The 19,294-nt window shown below is 43.0% G+C and overlaps 1 protein-coding gene across 5 annotated transcripts in view; it reads left to right on the top strand.

Annotated features, from left to right (window-relative positions):
• Positions 1 to 14,569, top strand: part of wdpcp (WD repeat containing planar cell polarity effector) — a 78,878-nt gene extending 64,309 nt beyond the window's left edge. For 4 of the 5 annotated variants that reach the window (XM_030070938.1, XM_030070937.1, XM_030070935.1 and 1 more), the window contains 5 exons: positions 2,242 to 2,341; positions 8,538 to 8,649; positions 11,750 to 11,841; positions 13,182 to 13,213; positions 14,030 to 14,569. In XM_030070938.1, the coding sequence (XP_029926798.1) occupies positions 2,242 to 2,341; positions 8,538 to 8,649; positions 11,750 to 11,841; positions 13,182 to 13,213; positions 14,030 to 14,080 (387 nt within the window). In that variant the 3' untranslated portion in view covers positions 14,081 to 14,569. The remainder of the gene's footprint in view (positions 1 to 2,241; positions 2,342 to 8,537; positions 8,650 to 11,749; positions 11,842 to 13,181; positions 13,214 to 14,029) is intronic. The other variant, XM_030070939.1, reaches the window with a different exon arrangement.
• The last annotated feature ends 4,725 nt before the right edge of the window (positions 14,570 to 19,294 follow it).

Below are 19,294 nucleotides of genomic sequence, written 5' to 3'. Positions count from 1 at the left end.
CCCCGTCTATCCGCCACTCTCATTTCACTGTAATACCTCCTCTCCTTCTCTCTTCTGCTGCTCTGTTTGTTATCAATTAGGAAGCCTCACTCACATCTAATTGAGGGGCCATGTCCTCGTTCACAGAAGCTGAATTAGCCACCTCAGTCCTGGGAGCCGATTTAGGTTCTTTTGAGGCCATTTTGTTGTCGGCCATTTTCACATTTCCTCCTAACTCCTCGCCACAGAGGGCAGGCACCACACTATAATTACCCAATCTGTTCCCATTCATACTCTTCAATTTCAGGACCTCTCTCTCTCTCGTTCTCTTTTACCCCCCCCTCTCTGAAACCTCTCTTTCCCTGCCTCAATCCCTCTCTGCTCCCCACCTCTTTTGGAAACCAGCACCCCCCTCTTTTTTTTCCTCCGGGGGTACAAAAGCCGGGTTACAATATGGGGGTATTAGGGCCGGGTGCAGGCTCGGCTGGGGGCTGGCTTTAGCCAGCTGGGGGTTATCCGCAGCCAGCCCTGAGTCACGGCACCAAGGTCCTGTGATGTCGCTGAGGCGGAAGGCTTTCCTTAACACGCTGTACCCTTTGATGGGCCCTCGGGCCCTGCAGTCAGGTGGAGGAAACCCCGCGCCCCTGACTAGCCCCTCTTTGGATACCAGGATTGATTCACTCTCTCTTCAATCAATTTAGGAAGTAGAATGCCATTGAAATTCAATAACCTATGGATATTTGACATCTGAAGGGTTTTTTTCCGCCAACCTGAAGAAATTGCCAATGTAGGTTTAACTGTTTAACAAATTACAATTTATGTTTTTTTGTTTTTTTAATCAACAGAAAGTTTACTGTTCATGTTAAATAGTTTTTTAGCGCCTGCCTGTTTCCCACTCAGATGCAGCTCCTGCGCAGACACTGGGGCATGAAAGTAGTTCATGTTGCAGATGTTATTTCCACCCATATTTTTTCCCAAACAGTTTGGGGCTTCAGCCTGGTGACCCTCTGATTACAGACCAGCTTCTTTAACCTTTAACTGTTGCTGCCCCTATTTACCTTTTCAATTGAGAGAGAAAAAAAAGGAACTGACCACAAACCTGTTTGGACAGAAATATTTAACATTTGGTGTTTTGCTGCTACTTTTCTTCAGTGGCATGTGCATCTTGACAAAACCAGAGCACGGTCCACTTCTTTGTTAATATGTCCAAGTTCAGTTAATATCATACAGTACAATATTGATTTCCTGCCAGGGTCGGCTCTGTTCATTTTCAGCTCAGTGAGTTCATTGTAAATTAAAACATCGTTTCATGTCCAAGATAAAGTACCCATTGTCATCTCTTTCATTATGGAACGTTTTTTATTAATTTGAGAGAAAATCCACCTCCTCCTTCCGGCTCTCATGTATAGTTGGCAAGCTGAGCCACATTTGCAAATTATTGGTAGTGTTGAGAGTGTATAGCCAAGCCCACCCCACCATCTTTTTATTATGAGGACTGGAAATACGTCTTTCTCAGAACAATCAAGGTTTGAACTGAATGCAATTAGATTGGATTTAGTGAGAAAACCTCTATAATTTCATGCGAAATGAATCAGCTTTTCATATGGAGTGAATCAACTCACAAATCTGAACTGGTTAAACAGAAAATGGACTGACCTCAGCCCAATATTTAGCCCAGAGGGCCGTAAAGCACAGCGGCTGTCTGATGCAGTGCAGTCCTTAATGAATAATATGCCAAGCTTGAGCTCTAAGTCAGCCACCCTCAGACATCATTTAGCAACATTATCTGCCTTTATGGCCGTGCGAGACTCAAACAGAGACATACAGAGACGACACACTGTGTCCAATATTGTCACAGACTGATATAGTAATATGCTTGGCTGGATGTGTTTCTCCGTAAAGAGAGAATACCAGCCTCTCTGAAAGGTGAACTGTCCCTCGTCTCCTCTCCCACTTTTGAAATGCGACAGATAACATCCTCCCAGTTCAAAACCGAAGATGAGGGGTGGAGGGTGGGGGTGTGTGTGGGGGGGACAAGCAGGCTGATTTCAAAGTTTTTTGAGGAACCGGCATTTCATCCAACCGGTGGGCTTTCTGATGTTGGGCTTCAAACGGCTCATTTTTTATCTGTTTCTCCCTTCTCCCGTCAAACAACCAACCACCCCTCCAAAAAAAAAAAAAAAAAAAAACTATTGTCATCGGAGCCTAGATTCATTTTAGATTAACGTTCACGTTTCTTTCTTTCTTGCATTACCTTCAAAGGACCTCCATTATGTTGCCAGCGATAAGGGCGAGGTGGTGCTAGCGGATGTGGCCAAGAGGAAAGCTAATGAAATCGAGGCCCAGGCCATCGCAGACGCCGGTAAGAATAAAATAATCATAATGTCTAACTAAAAAGACACCAAATGCGACTTTTTTTTCTTCTTATATCTGCAATGGGAGGTGGCCGCTTGATAACCCCAATGACTTACCCACTCTCACACACCCTCCTCTCCGCTCTGACATCCAACACCTGGTTTCTGCGCTTAACAGCACAAGGGACAGTTACATCAGACCCTGTGGTTTGGCAAAAGGTTCATGTATAAAAAGTGAACCTCATGTAAACTGCGAGGAGACATCGTGTTCATGCCTTTTCATGACAAGACCATCGATTCTAATAAAGAATAGTGTGATGTTTGTATATATTTGGTTCCAAAATGAGTAAAACAAAGTGATGCTGTTACTATATAATAGTTGATGACATAAAATTAAATTCATGCTGCTTTTTAAGGAAGGAAGTTTTTGGCTGACAAAATGATAATGGCTCTTTCATTCATATAAAAAAAAAAACACATGAAAATTAAGTTTTTTTTGTTTTTTTTTGGTCTTCATGCTTTATTTGATAGTAACAATAGACAGAGAGAGGAAAGTCTAGAATTGAACCCGGGCCGCTGCCGTAAAGACACAGCACTGATATGTGGTACGCACTCTATCAGGTGAGCCACCAGGCTGAACCCACCTCATCTGAATACTGAAGTGTTTTGAAACAAAATCCTCAAATGCAGACTAAATATGTGGTCATTGATTTTTTTTTTTTTTTTTTTTGAAAGGGAGGAAAAGCAGTGACGACCCAGTTTTTTTTTGTTTTTTTTGTCATTGCTCAACTTGAGGCTGTGCTGCTGCCCTTTGACACACACTCCTGAAAGCACATACCAGAGGGGATCAGGCCGAGCTCCTGATTACACACACACACACACACACACACACACACACACACACAGAGAGAAAAAAAAACTCGCAGAGGTTTCAAGGGCCAACGGGTGAGCAAAACATTAAAATCTGTGAGGGAACTAGATGAACATGTCTGATGAGTCCTTCATTGGTGCTTAAAACGCACCACAAGGCTGTGTGTGTGTGTGTGTGTGTGTGTGTGTGTGTGTGTGTGTGTGTACACACTATACTCACAGACAACCAAATGAGGCCAGAGAAGTATTTAACTCCACAGTATAAGGTCAAAACCTGAGGCTGTGTGTCTGTGTTTTTTGTGCCCGAATGAAAATGAGCATTTGTGTAACTGTGAGGTCTGTTTGCATGCCTTTTCCTTTTTTTTTTTTTTCTAATGTGATGCGTAACACGCACAGTCCTCCTCATAAGCCTCTTAATTATGTCCTCGATGATTTACCTCCTTCACCTGCAGCATATCCTATCCTTGGACAACAGCAGCGGAGAGGAGGAGGAGGGAAAGGACAAGAGAAAGGAGAAAGGAATGAAGGGGTGAAGAGAGGAAAGAAAGAAAGAAAGAAAGAAAGAAAGAAAGAAAGAAAGAAAGAAAGAGAATGAAATTAGGAAAGAAAGAAAAACTAACCAAAAAGAGAGATGAGGAAAGACGTAGAAAGAAAGAAAGCATGATATGGAGCAAGGGAATGAAGGAATGAATGAAGAAAGAAAGCTAAAGGACAGAAAGAGAAAGAAAAAAGAAATGAAGGAAGGATGAAGACAGGATGATAGAACAAGAAAAGGAAAGGATGAGTGCATAAACAATGAACGAAACAAACTTAAAGAAAAAAGACAAAAAAATAAATTACGAAGGAAAGAAAAAAACAAAAAAAGACAAACGAGGAAAGGCACAGAAAGAGAGAAAGCACGAGATGATGGAACAAGGAAAAGGCAAGAACTAATAAAGGACAGAGGGAGGGAGAGAGGGAGAAGGCGAGAGGAGGGAAGAGGAGAGCAGCAGGTGTGGGTGAAGCTGTCGGACTAAACGAGTGAAGCTGCTCTCAGAAATACTTAGAAGATGTTAATGGTTCAAATGTGCCAATTAAATGTGAGTGTGTGTGTTTTTTACTCCCCGCGGCGGCACCAACATGCCCCACACACCCCCTCCAGCCAAGCCTGTCTGGCTCGCCCCACTGCCTCACTGACTTGATCAATGTGTGTGTGTGTGTGTGTGTGTGGGCGGGTGTGTGTACACATTTTACTGTATGGGTGCATGATTAGAGCTTGCTCTCTACCACACCTCTCTCTCTTCTCACACACACACGTGGACGTGTCAGCCGAGCATGTTAACAGGCAGATGGATTGATTGAGAGTGTGTTTGGAAACACACACACACACACACACACACACACACACATTAAAATAGAATATCAACATCATGTCACAGCCAGAAATACTGACGGTCAAATCAATGTGTCCCTCTGAGTGGGTCTGTGTGTGCACCTGCACGTGAAAATGTGTGCATGTCAGATATACGTGTGTGTGTGTGTGTGTGTGTGTGTATGTGTATGTACGCATATGTTTATGTGCTCTCGTGTGTCAGCGTCCCGACAACCAGAGTATTTAAAAAAAAAAAAAAAAAAAAGCCAGATCATGAATAATGACTTGCTGCAAGCAGAGGACTCCAGTGAACAGGTGTCTCGCTTTACACACACACACACACACACACACACACACACCTACAGCCTCTAGCACAGTCGTCCCGCACCATCAGACACAGCTCTAGCTCCCAAGGACACACACATGCGTCCAAAACATGTCAACATGTGCAAACATATGCAAATACACATCAATTTTGGAAAAAAAAAAAAAAAAAATTTGAAGCGCAGGATCCAGGAGCATGATGTGTGAAAATAATGATTACAAATTCCCACAGTTCCTTTGAAGCACATTTGCTCCTTTGTTGTTTGTTGTCTTGCTATCGTTCATGTATGTTTAGCAGCACATGCTTATGGAAGAGTAGCTGTAGAGAGCGGGCCACAACAGGACAGAGCTGAGGTCGAGGGGCTTAGATTACTATCACAGTGATAAAACTCTTGCGGTATATATTTAGATCACCAGGGGATCTTGGGTAACCCACCCCTTGAATTGTATTCTAGTGAATGACTCATTATGTACATGACTGTGTGGTACGTGTCAAAAGGTACATGTTCCTTTTGTATACTCGTGTTTTTGTGTATTCGCTTATGTTGAAGGATACACTTTGTAAAAAATGAAGAATAATAAAATCTCAACGCGCTTACAGTTATTATTGTACGCGATTCACTACAGCCGTTCTGACATGAAATGGCAGGTAAACACCGGGGTTGCTAATGACATTAATTAAGGTTCAGTGGCATTTAAGTGCAGCAGAGTCTTTTCCCATGAGCCTGCATGAACAACAGCAGCACCCTGGCTCTGTTCGACCTGAATGAAACAAAAACTTCATTAATGTCCTTAGTAACGCCCGTGTTTACCTGCTGTTTCGTGTCTCAGTAGCTGCTGTGAAGAAGGTCTATTGATAGGGCTTTGTATGTGTGAGCACACCCACACAAGACGCTGGAAACAGCATGTACTTATGAAAATCAGGATATGTGTGCAGGATATGAACTCCGCAGTTTCCCACTATTCATACTTTCTGTGTGAAGCAAGAAATACTCCTCGTGTTTGGCTAATGTAAACCGAGGTGGTACCCTATAGCTGCCAACCTGACATTTTCCTGTGAGCCAGACATCATGAGCACTCAAATAGTCAACTGTCAGACGTAAGTTATAGGAGCACACACAGTTATGAAGGCAAATATGTATACGCTCACTGCACACACAGAGGCGTAAACACACTTTTCACACTGCAAACTCAGCCGGCAAAACATTTTGTTAGTGTGCTTTACAGTGTTTTTGTCTTGTAAGCATCCGCCTTCATAGTCCTTACTGATCCCAGATTTCATCAAGACTCATTCCAATGTATCAACCTGCATATACATGGATGAAATATTACTAAAAGAGGACAGTAATCCTGTGTAATATGTATATACATATTAAAATGTTTATTTAATTAAGCCAAAGAACGTCCTGAAGGCTCTTATCTTTAAACAATGCTTCAGTGCTGTCTGAAAACTTCTCATCAAGGTTATATAGGTATATAACAAATAAAAACACATGAAAAATAAGAAATAAGAAGGATCACTAACTAGCTCCCTGATTAAGAAGAATTGGCATAGCAATGAAGGATTGCCAGCAGTGCTTTATTGGAATTACCAGCATTGTTTTGGCTGAAAGGCAGAAAATATAATGTTTAAAATACATTAGTACACAAATTAATACTTAATGAGGACATGGTAAAGTGTAAAAAATACCAACTGCAGTATCATACATATGCATCATAGATTATAATATCACCAGCTGAGATTCATCAGACAGCATTTTAAACACTTTGATAACAAAACATCACAGTTTTGTTATCAAAGGTCTAAAATATAAAGTATACTTCATATACTGGCTTAATAGCAAACACCTGAACTGATACACTGCAACACACTTTCATCTTGACAAGTGACTGTGCTTATTGTATATATTAATATATACACACACACACACACACACACACACACACACACACACATATATATATGTATATATATATATATATGTGTGTGTGTGTGTGTGTGTGTGTGTGTGTGTGTGTGTGTGTGTGTGTGTGTGTGTACACACATATATATACATATACATATATATACACACACATAGATAGATAGAGAGACAGGCAGACAGACAGACAGACAGACAGATAGATAGATAGATAGATAGATAGATTTTTTTTTCTTACATTTTTTACATTTTTTTTTTATATATGATTTTACTTCACCAGGTTAGAGTTAAGGCAGATTACCTCAGATTCCTGGTAGGTTTTACCAGGCGCTCTGCGATGTGAAGCCCTGTTTTCTAACCTGTAGGCCACTTGTTCTCACAGCTGCTTGTCAGGACTCAGAGCCCTGCTGCTTTTCATTCTAGCCATATAATCAGGGATATCTTGAGCTCAGGGTGAATCAAAATAACTCCAGCCTGGTGGGAGAGAGATGCAGCGGTGCTCTGGGTCCCCAGGACCAGGACTGAGAAGCTGCTGCCTCCCCCACAGGATGTCACTTGATTTGAGAAAAATCTAGAAACAAGTTGATTTGCATCAGAAACAAGTGAAATTATGTCATGGTGTTGGCAGATTTTTTCACTTGTTTTTCAGAAAAATAAGATTTTAAGGCTCAATGCTAGGTTGAATGGTTCATTAAGATGGATGTTGTTTGCAGTGTATCAACATCAGTTGGTGGTGGAATCAGATTGGGCACAGAGACACGATATTTTCTATGCGCATCTGCTCATATTTATGTGCCGTCTTTGTAAACCCTGATGAACAGAGATTCTGCCTTGGCTTGTACTCGCACACACAAACATACATGCACATAAACGTGCAGCACACACACAAGCGCACAAGAGTGCGCGCACATTTCGGCTTTGCAACAGTCGCTTTTGTAACAGCGTTGGAAATCGCTTACAGCCGTCTGGCTGACAAGTGTGTTGATTTGGATAGATACGGCATTGTGAGAGGGGGACTAGCGAACGAGTGCGAGGGAAGGCCTCTTTCTCTTTCTCACCCTCTCTATCGCTTTTCTTTTCAGCAGCGTTTAGCCAAGAGGAGAAGCCAACTTGGTTGCCTGTTCGCTTGTCTCCCCCTCACAATGGCTGATATGACTGCAGGGCTTTTCAATGGAAGGAGAGAGAAAAGCTTTATCTTAAGATCCACTTCTGCTCCTCCTTCTCCTCCACCTCCACCTCCTCCTCCTCTTCCTCCTCCTCTTCTCTCTCTCTCTCTCTCACTCTGTCTCCCTCTATCTCTCTGTTCTCGGTCGTCCTGATCTGGGTAAAAGCCTGTTAGCTCCAGTGTGTTGTGAGGGAGGGTGGCATTTGTTTCTCTGCCCCTCTCAGCTCTGTCGATTACTCTGTTCCCACAACCTCCACTGCGTCTGTCTCAATTCAATAACTTCATTGTTATCGCTGTGTATCAGAAACATTGCAGCATGGAGAAATCTGCAAAAACACTGTACCAAATGTAGATCCTCGAAAAACGTACTCACACACGTCATACAAGTGATTCAGAAGACATAAATGCATATGACACACAGAAGTAATGATTTTGTATGCGTACGCTCACAAAACAATACCAAATATTTATTAATGGCTTGTGGCCTTGGGTTATGTGTTACCTGTGAAAAGTTTACTTTATATCTTCTGTGTGTGTGTGTGTGTGTGTGTGTGTGTGTGTGTGTGTCCTAGAAAAGCCTCCAAGAGGAAAAAATGGTGTGTGTGCTTCGAGCCTTGGGGACAGACAGACAGAGAGGAACCAGGGTGCAACAGGACCTTCCTTTCCAGACACTCCCACGTCATAGTGAGTTACATGTATCTGTGTGTGTGTGTGTGTGTGTGTGTGTGTGTGTTTACATGCATGTGTGTGTGCATGCGCATGGGTGTACTCATACTTTCCAGTGTATGTGTACGTCTCCACCGCTGTGTGTACATAGTGTGTGTACATGTGCGCTCGTATTACACCGTGTCCCTTTTCATGTTACATTGAAGTGTGTGTGTGTGTGTGTGTGTCAGTGTATGTGTGTCAGTGTATGTGGGTGTATGTGCGTACTCGTGTTACAGATCAGTGTGTCCCCGTTCGTGTTTTTATATTGAGCGTGGAGCATTGTGCCTTTGTCGTATCTCTCCTGTCCCCGCAGCTATTCAGCGCAGTCTGCATATGAATTGTATGAGGGAGCATCCATGGCCAAATGACCCAGCTTGCCTAAAAGACTCCACTCCTCGTGACATTTCAAATGTCAGAGCCGTATCGGTTCCGGTTCTTAGCGCCTCCAGGCCGCCGCAGCGATCCCGGTGCGGCGCCCGAAGCTGTTTAGCCACATTTAAAAAGCCACCAGTGTCCATTTTACCATGTCTTAGTCTCTGGAGTGCAGACAGAACTCGCTGTTTAGGAGCGATTGTTTAATACACTCGTCCACATGAATGACATCTTGAAACAGTGTGACTAAAGACACACTGAAAGCATCACTCTCTCTCACACACACACACACACACACATAGATACATACAAATATAGCCGTCCATGTCTCTATTATTGCGGGATGGAGAAGTATGTGTGTGTGTGGGGGGGGGTGGGGGCAATTCCTTGTCATACCCCAACTAACATATTGGAGTATTTATATGGGATTTGTGTGTATTAGATAAAAAGGCGCTCTTGTTCTTTTCATCCTCATAGGCTTTTCATGGCTGTTTGACTGTAACACTGATGACTCTACACCCCCCCCCTCTCTCCACTCTGCTTTTCTCTAAGCCCCCTCCATCCATCCCAAATCCCTTCCTATCGGCCAATTTAAACAAGCCGGGCCCAGAGAGAGAGAGACAGAGAGAGATGGTCTGTCCTAAGCTCTTTTTAAAAACAGTAAAAAGAAAGAGAGGGGGGAAAAAAGAGTGGTAAAGAGGGTTAGGGCGATTTGGCAGCCAAAAGCCCGGTCGTACTACCCCAGGTCTTTCCCCTGCACCGCTGACAGTGGCTAAGAAAGCAGATCCCCATACCTCCCCAAAGATAATAGCCACGCAGAGAAAGAGACAAAAGCCTCTGCTTTTTTTTTTTTTTGCACAATTTCCCCCCTCCTTTTGAACATTTTTTTTATATTGAATCCCCCTCCCTTCATAATCTGGTCTCCGATGAAGTTTCATTGTTTCTCATGTGAAGCCAATGACAGCTTAGCTGAGATGGAGTAGGGGAGGCATTATAGCGCGGGCGTTCTCCCGTTTGGCTCGCCGAGAAAAGAGGAGAGAGAGAGAGGGAGAGGAGCACAATGGCGGTTTGGGGGCTCCTCGCCGGTGCCACGCTCCCAAATCCGACTGTGTGCGCGGAGAAGTGAGTGAGAACGAGACGGGAATCTGGGAAGCGTCCCAACGTTCTTTTGATGACTGCTGGCCTCTCGCGCTCATCACTTACTCCTCTGTCAGTGGTGTAAGGAAAGCGGATGCTATTTTTATTTTTGCTGAGCGGAGGCCGCGGTGAACATGAGGATAGTCATTAGCAGCTGAGAGCCAAACATTTTCATTTTACATCTCTATTTCAGACATTTAGGTGATGCTCTCATCCAACATCTTGGATCAGGATGTGATCAGTGTCTTGCTTACATTTCCTGATTCAGGGACAGCTTTTCAAATCACTAGGCCACTATGTCACCCCAAACCCAAGCCCTTAGGTTCAATCAGTATATCGGTTTGACTGATATTGGCGTATGAATAGAAATTAGATTCAGTGCAAGTAGTTTGCAGTGGGATTGACATCTGGCAGGAGAATTTTTGCACATTTAACCCAATTAAAATTAATTTCCAGTGGCAATAGTAGGGTGCAAAGATGGAGGAGGATATTCTTGAAATATATCTCTCCCATCAATGCACTGAACTAAGGTAAACTAAGGTGTGGCGAACTGGAGAAACACATCCAAACTTCTCACCCTGAGAAAGTCGTGGCTGCTGTGACAAAAAACACAGCAGGCAGCGAGGATGACAAACAACAGACACAGATTCTCTTTCAAATGTCAGAGGATGTGATTACAAGAAATCATGGATTGCCAAGCTATATTTATCCTCTCTCTTATTGTTAATAATGATAATATTGATGCTATCCAAATGATTTTTTAAGAGGCTTTCCCATCCTACTCAGAGCAAAGTTGTTGGGGAAACACTGAATACTTGTAATGTGCATCTGTGTGAACAGCAGAAAAGAGATCCGAGGTCATGTGACAGGCCTCTGTTATGGCCATGAATGGACAGCTGAGGCTTGTTTTTAGGTGGAGTTTTTTTCCTTATTCTTTCGGGTAACTGGCCAAGTGAAGACTGTGAGACGTACCAGTAAGACATTTCCAACACAGCCACAATTTTCAGCAAAATAAACCATTAATAAAGCAGCAGTTTTGGTGTCAGTCCTTCATAATCGAGGAGCAAAAGCTTTTTTCTAAACGACATGTTTTGCACCAACATTCAACATTCATGCAGGGAGAAATCCACTGAAAAGTCCAACTTCTCCACTGACAGCGGCCTTAATCGACCAAAATGCAAATCAGCTGCATGACGCATCTCATCAAGGGGAGCGCCCTTCACTTTTTCTCAACTGGAAAAATTCTCACCATTGCTAATGCCATAAGTATCGTTCTCCCCACCTACTTATCAAACCCAAAACTGAATGCAAGTTCAGGCGCGTTCTCTAGGAGTTGTTCAAAGTCGTTACGGGAAACTCAGGGAATCTAACCAAAATAGAAGTTTATGAGTCAGGTTTAGGTTTGGGTATTCGACACTGACTTTCTCTCCTGGTGAGTGTGCAGTGGCATCGCTGCAAAGTGAATCCTGCTCTGTCCTGTGATTTGTATTTGTACTGCCAGATGTTTAAACAAATTGCAAACAGTTTTTAGTCAATGTAACCCACCTCTCTTCTGCTCTGCTCTTAGTGGCACTGGAGGAGCCAATCAGAGGAGAGCGCAGGAAGCGAACATACGGGTGACTCTGAGCGCAGATGCCATCAGGGCATGGAGACAAACAGGTACTGTGGGAGTGTGTGTGGGTGTAGGTGAAAGTGTTATCTATGCTGGAGCGTAAGCTGTTGGTTAGAGAAGGTCACAATGAGATGAAAAATGTCTTTTCCACCCTGTTAGCGAATTCTCCACATCATAACATACACCTATGCAACAAGAAATCTAGAAACATAACATTTCTGTGCATTTTTTTTACATCAAAATTCTGTTACTTTTACTACCTGATGTATATTCCCACCAATAAGACATCCTAGATCAACAGCTTCACCACTTCCAAAGCGACTTTAGTATTGAATTCTCATAAAGTCTGCTTCCTTTCCCCAAGACATCATGGTTAGACCCTGCTGGTGGAAATTTCATCATTTGAAGAGTTTGAAATGTCGTTTTGAAATGTATACTGCGGCTGAGACCGTCTCCGTGTTTGTCTTGGCCCACTTTTGAGCAGCCCCTCACCGGGTTATGTCCCAGCCCGTCAGCCGTTTTCAACTGGAAACACACCAAATTACCGACGCAAGACACCATCAAAATGCTGTTTCCTCGTGCCTTTGAATAAAACCACTCCTAATGCGGCTCTCCTGCTCCCTAAACCACCTACAACAAGCGCGTTCACCCTTTCATCAGTAACAACCAAGAGAGGGAGCCAGCCCATTATATTAAATCACAGCTTGTAATGTTCGGCATGTCGGCTTCAGGGCCACGTTTTAAGCCCTGCAACAATTCTCTGGCGACATTCAGTCTGTTTTATGCTCTAAATGTAGCCTGAGTGCTCTCCTCTGCTGGTCTCAGATGTCTTAGATGACTAACTGGTCATTTAGGAAAAATACCCATTAGGAAAACATGACTTCTTCTTCGCTTTTTACCCCCTCATCCCGCACTCTCCATTTTAATAATTCCATTTTTCAGCCGATTAGCAATTGTCTCGGTACCAAATCGCTCTGTCATTTGGTAATCCAGACTGTAGGCTATTGGAAGGAATTTGCATCACCGTTTTAAATATCTGTATAAGGCACGCCGGGGTTTTAATGTCAATCATAACCCTATTAACGCAAGGCTCAGAGCGAGAGAGATCGCCATGAGTGACAACGGTTTACAGTCATAGCCCAGCGAAGGCAATGTGTCCGACCTACTGAGTGAGCATGTAACCTGTTCAGGCATTCTGCTGCGTGTGTGTGTGTGTGTGTCTGCGCGTCTGTGTGTGTGTGTGTGTGCGTGTGTGTGTTCATGTGCTGTAGGGCTGTCGTGTGTGATTATGCGTGGTTAATGCTCGGTTGTTGTACTTGTTCAAAGTGTCAAGGCTGGTTTGCGGGAACGTCTAACATCTTCCAACATCTTTCATTCTGTTTTATAGGAACGGCTCCGCTTGACAGAGATGACATGAATGTAAGTTAATTGACTGTGAGTTGATCATTTATGTAGACAGTATTTACAAAAGCTAAAATGTGCATCCATATGTGCATCAGCTGGGACATCATCATCCAGGGTAACATATTACCCACATTACCCCCGTAATACAGTCAGTCACAAGTCATATAATTCCACTATAATACACTATATGACACTGTTGCTATGGTAGAGTTAGGTTATAGTATAGAAAAATATAGCACATGTAGTAAAGTATACTGTACCATATTACAAAGCCAAAGAGCAATAACCATAAAGTAGTTCCACTGAAAAAAATGATCTCAAAATTTGTTTCCAAACAAATGTGATATTGATACCAAAGTGGGTAGAGAATATTTAAGTGATATTTAATTATCTAATTTTTGTCAATATGAAATCTGTGAAACCTTAATCTTAACCTTTTCACTCAACACAGAAAAGGTAGATTTTGTTTTTTTTTCCCCTTTGTTTTCAGATGTAAATATGTTGTAAATATGTTTTTGAAAGTGAATTGTGCCCGGTAATCCCTTGCCATACAGATGAAGGTTTACAGTAGTGTATGAACTGTATGGAAGAATATACAGTATTGCAGTGCAGCGGAACAGACTATGATCACTTCGACAATAGGAAGTACTGACAGCACTTTTTATCAAAGGGTCAAATTAGTTCACATCTACATCACATAAGGCTGTATAACTCTGTGTGCAGCTATGCAAAGCTCCAGGTAACCGGATGCTGTAAATAAAACCAACACGCTTCATATGTCTTCACTGTTTAGGGTTATGGGATGTGACATGTCTGTTTATTCTCCCCCAGGAGGACGACGACCCCGGGATGCTCACCGTGGTTCATTTGGGATTGGTCTAAGAAAAACATTGTCACTGACTTTGTTAAATCGGGCGGGTTATTTTTGTCCACATTTTATACCCAGTTAATTACTCACACTTTTACCTGTGTGGGGAACTCACTTTTCTATTTTTGTACAGAGCTGCACATGCTCGCACAGATGTCTGATCGCAATGTGAATGTATATCTTTAGTTTTGTGTTGTGAAGCTTTGATAACGAGTTGTAAATTGCGGACTGAGAGCTGAAAGGTTTGTCTTATAAACCAAAAGCCTTCATTGAAGGACTTGTCATGTTATGTATATGGAATTTCAAGTCAAGTCAAAATGACTGAAGGGCTTGGAGCTCCATGGTGGTGAATTCAAGTCATTTGCCGTCTTAGTGAAGCCTAAACCAAATGAACCTTAAAAAGAAAACAGTTACACAGGGTCTTGCCTTCACAAAATGACAGAAAAATGTTTTAAACCTTGCCATTAATCAGGCTGAAAAAAATAAAGACTTCCTCTATACTTCCATCACCAGTGATATTGAATGTTCCAGGCGTATTCTGTGTGTGTATCCTGCATATGCGTGTGCGTGTGCGTGTGTGTGTGTGTGTGTGTGTGTTGGCCGAGATTACGGGCCACAGTTTTATTCATGAACAGGAGCCAACCAGCGACTTTAAAGCATCGCGCGGAGCCCCTTTCCTGAACAGCAGCCATAGCCGTGTCAGAGCTGTCGACGCGCTGCGCTCACCAACTAATCTGACAGCGCCGCGCGAGCCCTAATCCCTCACTGTATCGTAATCTATTTACTTTGCATTCTAAGAGGATTTCCACCAAAAAATATACAAGAAGCGATGTTGGAAATGGACAGAAGATCAGCGAGGATGCTTTTCTGCTCCTTTTTTTTTGTTTTGTTAGCTTTAAAAAAAAAAATCATTGTATGTTTTTTGGGGAGTCAATCCCCTGCGAGAGGGATGGGTGAAAGGAATTACAATTCTGACTGATACTAATACTTCTCTTATGTAAACATCAAAATGTTATATTTCCCCTCCGATGATACAGTCACACAGCAGAGGTTGCTGGAGATAAGTGGCATCTGTCGTCGCTGTTAGTGCATCTCTTGACACGTTCATAATTTACAAACCAAGGCTGCATTATCTCCCGATTGTTTGACTTGACAGCTTGAATAAAAGCTGCAAAATTGCTTAACAGCCGAGCACAAGTTCCCCCCATCTCGCTGATGGCCTACACAGTAGCTTTTTTGACATGCAAACAGTTAAATCTCCCCTTTCATAATACAGCAAACAAAGTATGAGACCAAAGACTCTCCTCAGTTGCCCTTTAAGCAATTATGTTGGCTTTGTAAAATCATAAATAGTTATGCTTCATTTAAAATGTGGCCAGCAGCTTTAATGTAAAGCACTGCATTATGCCCAAGTCTTTGCCATCTGAGATGACTCGCAGAGATAGGCTTATTAGTGGTATTAACATACTGTGCAGCGTGCTGGAGCAGGGGAACGGCCTTGTTAACATTTGGAAATGAATCAAGCCTCAAGCACTTGCTGTTTTCCAGGTTATCTGGTTTTTCCTCTATGCAACAGCTGTGTAGTGTTTCTGCAGAGGCCTTATCACATCTAATGATGGCATTGATTGGCCTGGTACAGTCTCCCTCAGGAGGGGTGGAGGGGTTGCATGTTTTATAGGTTTGGTGATTGGTTCGCTGATAGCCGCGAGTCCAATCCCCAAAACATTATAGGCTTTTATGTCACGACCATTAAAATTATTATAGAGCTCAAATGATTTTCAATCAGTCATCACTGGATGGATCAAGGTAACAGAGCGGTGTTTCTCATTGTTATCATTTCGCTTGTCAGTGAATAAATATTTTGCAAGAGTAACATACCACAAGAAAAATAATTAATTCCAGTGCAACACCTCTGTATATTAAATAACGGTTTCTGCCTCCTGGCCAGGGCACCAGGACAAAAAAAGCACAGTATCTGTATGATTACATCATTTGTTATTGATTTCTGGGTTTTATAAGGACTCCGATGAGACTGAAGTTAGGGATAGGCTGAGGCTTCGAAGATTATGTCATGCTATGCAAATGTGGGTTAGCCAGAGAGTAACATCAACAATGCATATGCAAATTAGCTTTGTGGATGTTTTAAAGGTTAAAGGTTAAAGGTTATGGCTAGAGTTTTGATTTCATGTCAGTATTTATGTCCTATTTGCCCACTTCTCTACTAGAAATCCTCTTGGCGATTTTTTAACTTTACAATTACTCCAGTCACTGCTCTCTGGTTTGTTGGGGAGGATAATTTATCATTGTTAATTAATAAAGAAAGATGGGAAAACAATTCAGACAGAAAAAAAACAGTGAGATATGAAGACAGGATCCAAAGTTGCAAATGCTGGTGCCTGAAGGGCAACAAGTCTCCGCTAAACCTTCCCAGGGCTGGAGGGCCGCAGGGAGAGACAAGTTGCGACTTGGGACGAAGGTCTGCCTCATCCTTTCCAGATGAGATAATACAGGCTCTCTTCAAATACCTCTGCACTCCATCCCTCCTCTCCCTGACGTAACCGATCTGCATGATCGTCGAAGGGAAGTGGGGACGTTATCAGGAAGACAACAAAGCAGGAACACGGTCGTCTCCCATTAGATAGGCATGGATTTGCTATGTCCAGAAACTGTAGTAGACTAGAGTCCACACAAAGCTGCTCTCACCTGTCTACCCATGTCTGATTTGCGATCAGCGACTTCAAAGAAGGAAACAAAGAGAGAAGGAAGTATTCGACTTCTGCATTAACCTGAGAACAGCTTCCTCTTTGGCTGAGAAAAATCTTCATGATTACTGCCAGATCTGTCAGTGATAACACAGAGGCACTGGCGGTGCTGTCACAGTATTCAAGAACTACGCTGACTTTTTGGGAGTTTTGCCCACTGGCCACCTTATCCATACCTGTGTCTCCAGGAGATACCTGTGCCCGGTGTGCACGCTAACATTTTAGCTGAGGAGAATCTAATGAATGCAGGTAAAGCTTTTAGTTGCATTGCTTTTGTTGCGTGGCCTGTCGATTAATAACATCTTAAAACGAAATCTTAATCTTCATCATCAGTGAAGTTAATCGTGAATCATCAGCGCAAAAACCTGAGCTGTTTGGATAACTCTGCACACTGTGTAATCTCATGGGAAGAGATCCGCCACTGAGAGGCATTCTGTTTTGTCAAATTGTATGCCTACCAATTCCTTAAACAAGCCTGACCGGTTTAGACGTGTGTCATTAAAATGAACTAATAATCCAGGCTTTTAGATGATGCATTTTCTCATTTTCTCACTTGCAGGATAATGCTAAACAGCTACGATTATAGTCATTCTGTATGCTAAAGTGCTGGCATGTTCTGTGTGCGGACTCACATTTTGGCACCAATCCCCTTATCACTTAAGGTGACAAACGGGCCATCTCCAAAGCAAGGAGTGGGAGTAGTCCTTAAAGTCACCTTCATCAAACATCATCAGAGCAGCGAGTGCTCCCACAAAGGAAGTGATGGGAGGTGGGAAACGCACTCAGAATGTGAAATGAAGCCTCAGGCCTCAGAGCTCTCGGGAGCGACCTTACAGGGAGCCGGTGTATTGGCCTGGCTGTGCACTGGGCTGGGCTAAACCTATGCAAACCCACTAGGAATTTCATGAATGCTCTCAGTGCCTTGTGTCATAGGGGTGACTAAGCTGCTTTCACTCCGCCAGCTTGGCTATATTGGCTGCCTGGACTCAACTGTGAAATCCCCTCATAGGAACCAATGGTATTTTCACCTTCTGTGAGTTTGGATGAGCTGGATTCAAGAGGTTGTTGGTGGCTTTATTCGATTTAAGACTGTGTAGCATGCACCTGTATGCCAGGACCTGGACAGGTTAATCTTTGCAGTCTGCATTTCAAAAAACCACAAAATGGCCTGGGAAATGTCTCTTGTCACCAGACAAAAAAATAAGCATTTGGGGTAAAATAAAAGCTGCACAGCCAGTACACACAGCAATTACCGATTTGACTGTCGTGCCCAGACCTTATGGGCATGCAACAAAACAAGACGCAAAGTGGCAAGAAAAAAGAAAGGAAAAAAAAAAGCAAGGCCTTGTCTGAAAGCAGAGAAACCGGAGATGGTAGCCCTGACTACACCCATGTCGGTGTACAGTTGACCCCAGATTAACCTCGCAGGTAAATATAATCCTCCTCTGTATCACCTCTCAGTCCTCATACCGTCCTGTGAACACGCCAGGATGCCAAGGTCTGGCGACAGTCGACAGCCAATGAAAGACAAGTGTGTTTTTTTGCCCTCTATGGAAATGGAAGACAAGAAAACAGTCCCAGCATGCAGGCTGCTATCAGTGCATCTCCTGCTCCTTTGGATGTCTCTGTCTCTCTCTCTATCTCGCTCTCTGATTCACTCACACACACACACACACACACATCGTTCATGCACACATTCACTCCTCAAGGGCTGTAAGGTCTCACAAACGACGTACATACCTGTAGGTCAATCCAGTTTCCCTCTCTCTCTCTCTCTCTGTCTCTCTCTCTCTGATACAAATCACAGCCACTCATGCAAAAATGGTCCAGCGCGGTTCCAGTTCATTTCCTGGACAAGTGTGTACAAAATGTCAGCAGGTATTTGAGAGTTGGTTACCTGTCTGCCCGCATTCACACACCTTCAGTGGAGCAGACGACAGGCCAAAAGGTCAACAGCTCACAACAGGCGACGTGGAGCGATCGATCGTCCTATTGAACAGACTACCAAGGAGGGAGTCCGGAGAGTCAAACACTGTGTTGTCAGTTTAAAACAACTCTGATCGCACCATCGAGTTACACACATAATACTATAATGGCCCGCCGGTGTATCAGGACACCAGCCAAGTGTTATTTTATGTGTATTTTTGCTCAGTAGAACTGTTCAGTGATGGCTTGTTGCAAGTTAATAGTTCATTTAAAGGTCTCGAGTAGGTGTGGCTGCATGTTGTTCATTTCATGGTGGTATAAATGCTGTGGAAACACGGGACACTTGCATTTGTTCCTGCATGAGAAGAGTCATCTTTAAAGATTTTGAACAGCGGCACCATGTGTGAGCTACTGTTTGAACTCATACACACAAATACCCACAAAAGCACGCTGAGAATCTGGACTGTGGCTGCAAATAATTGGTGTGGCATGCCAAACAAAGGGACATGCTATTTCAGCAGATTAAATCGTCAACAGACT

Source organism: Myripristis murdjan, chromosome 15 (genome assembly GCF_902150065.1).
Source record: "Myripristis murdjan chromosome 15, fMyrMur1.1, whole genome shotgun sequence".
Lineage (NCBI taxonomy): Eukaryota > Metazoa > Chordata > Actinopteri > Holocentriformes > Holocentridae > Myripristis > Myripristis murdjan.
The sequence above is the reverse complement of the archived record's forward strand: the minus strand, read 5'-3'. Positions and strand labels throughout refer to the sequence as shown.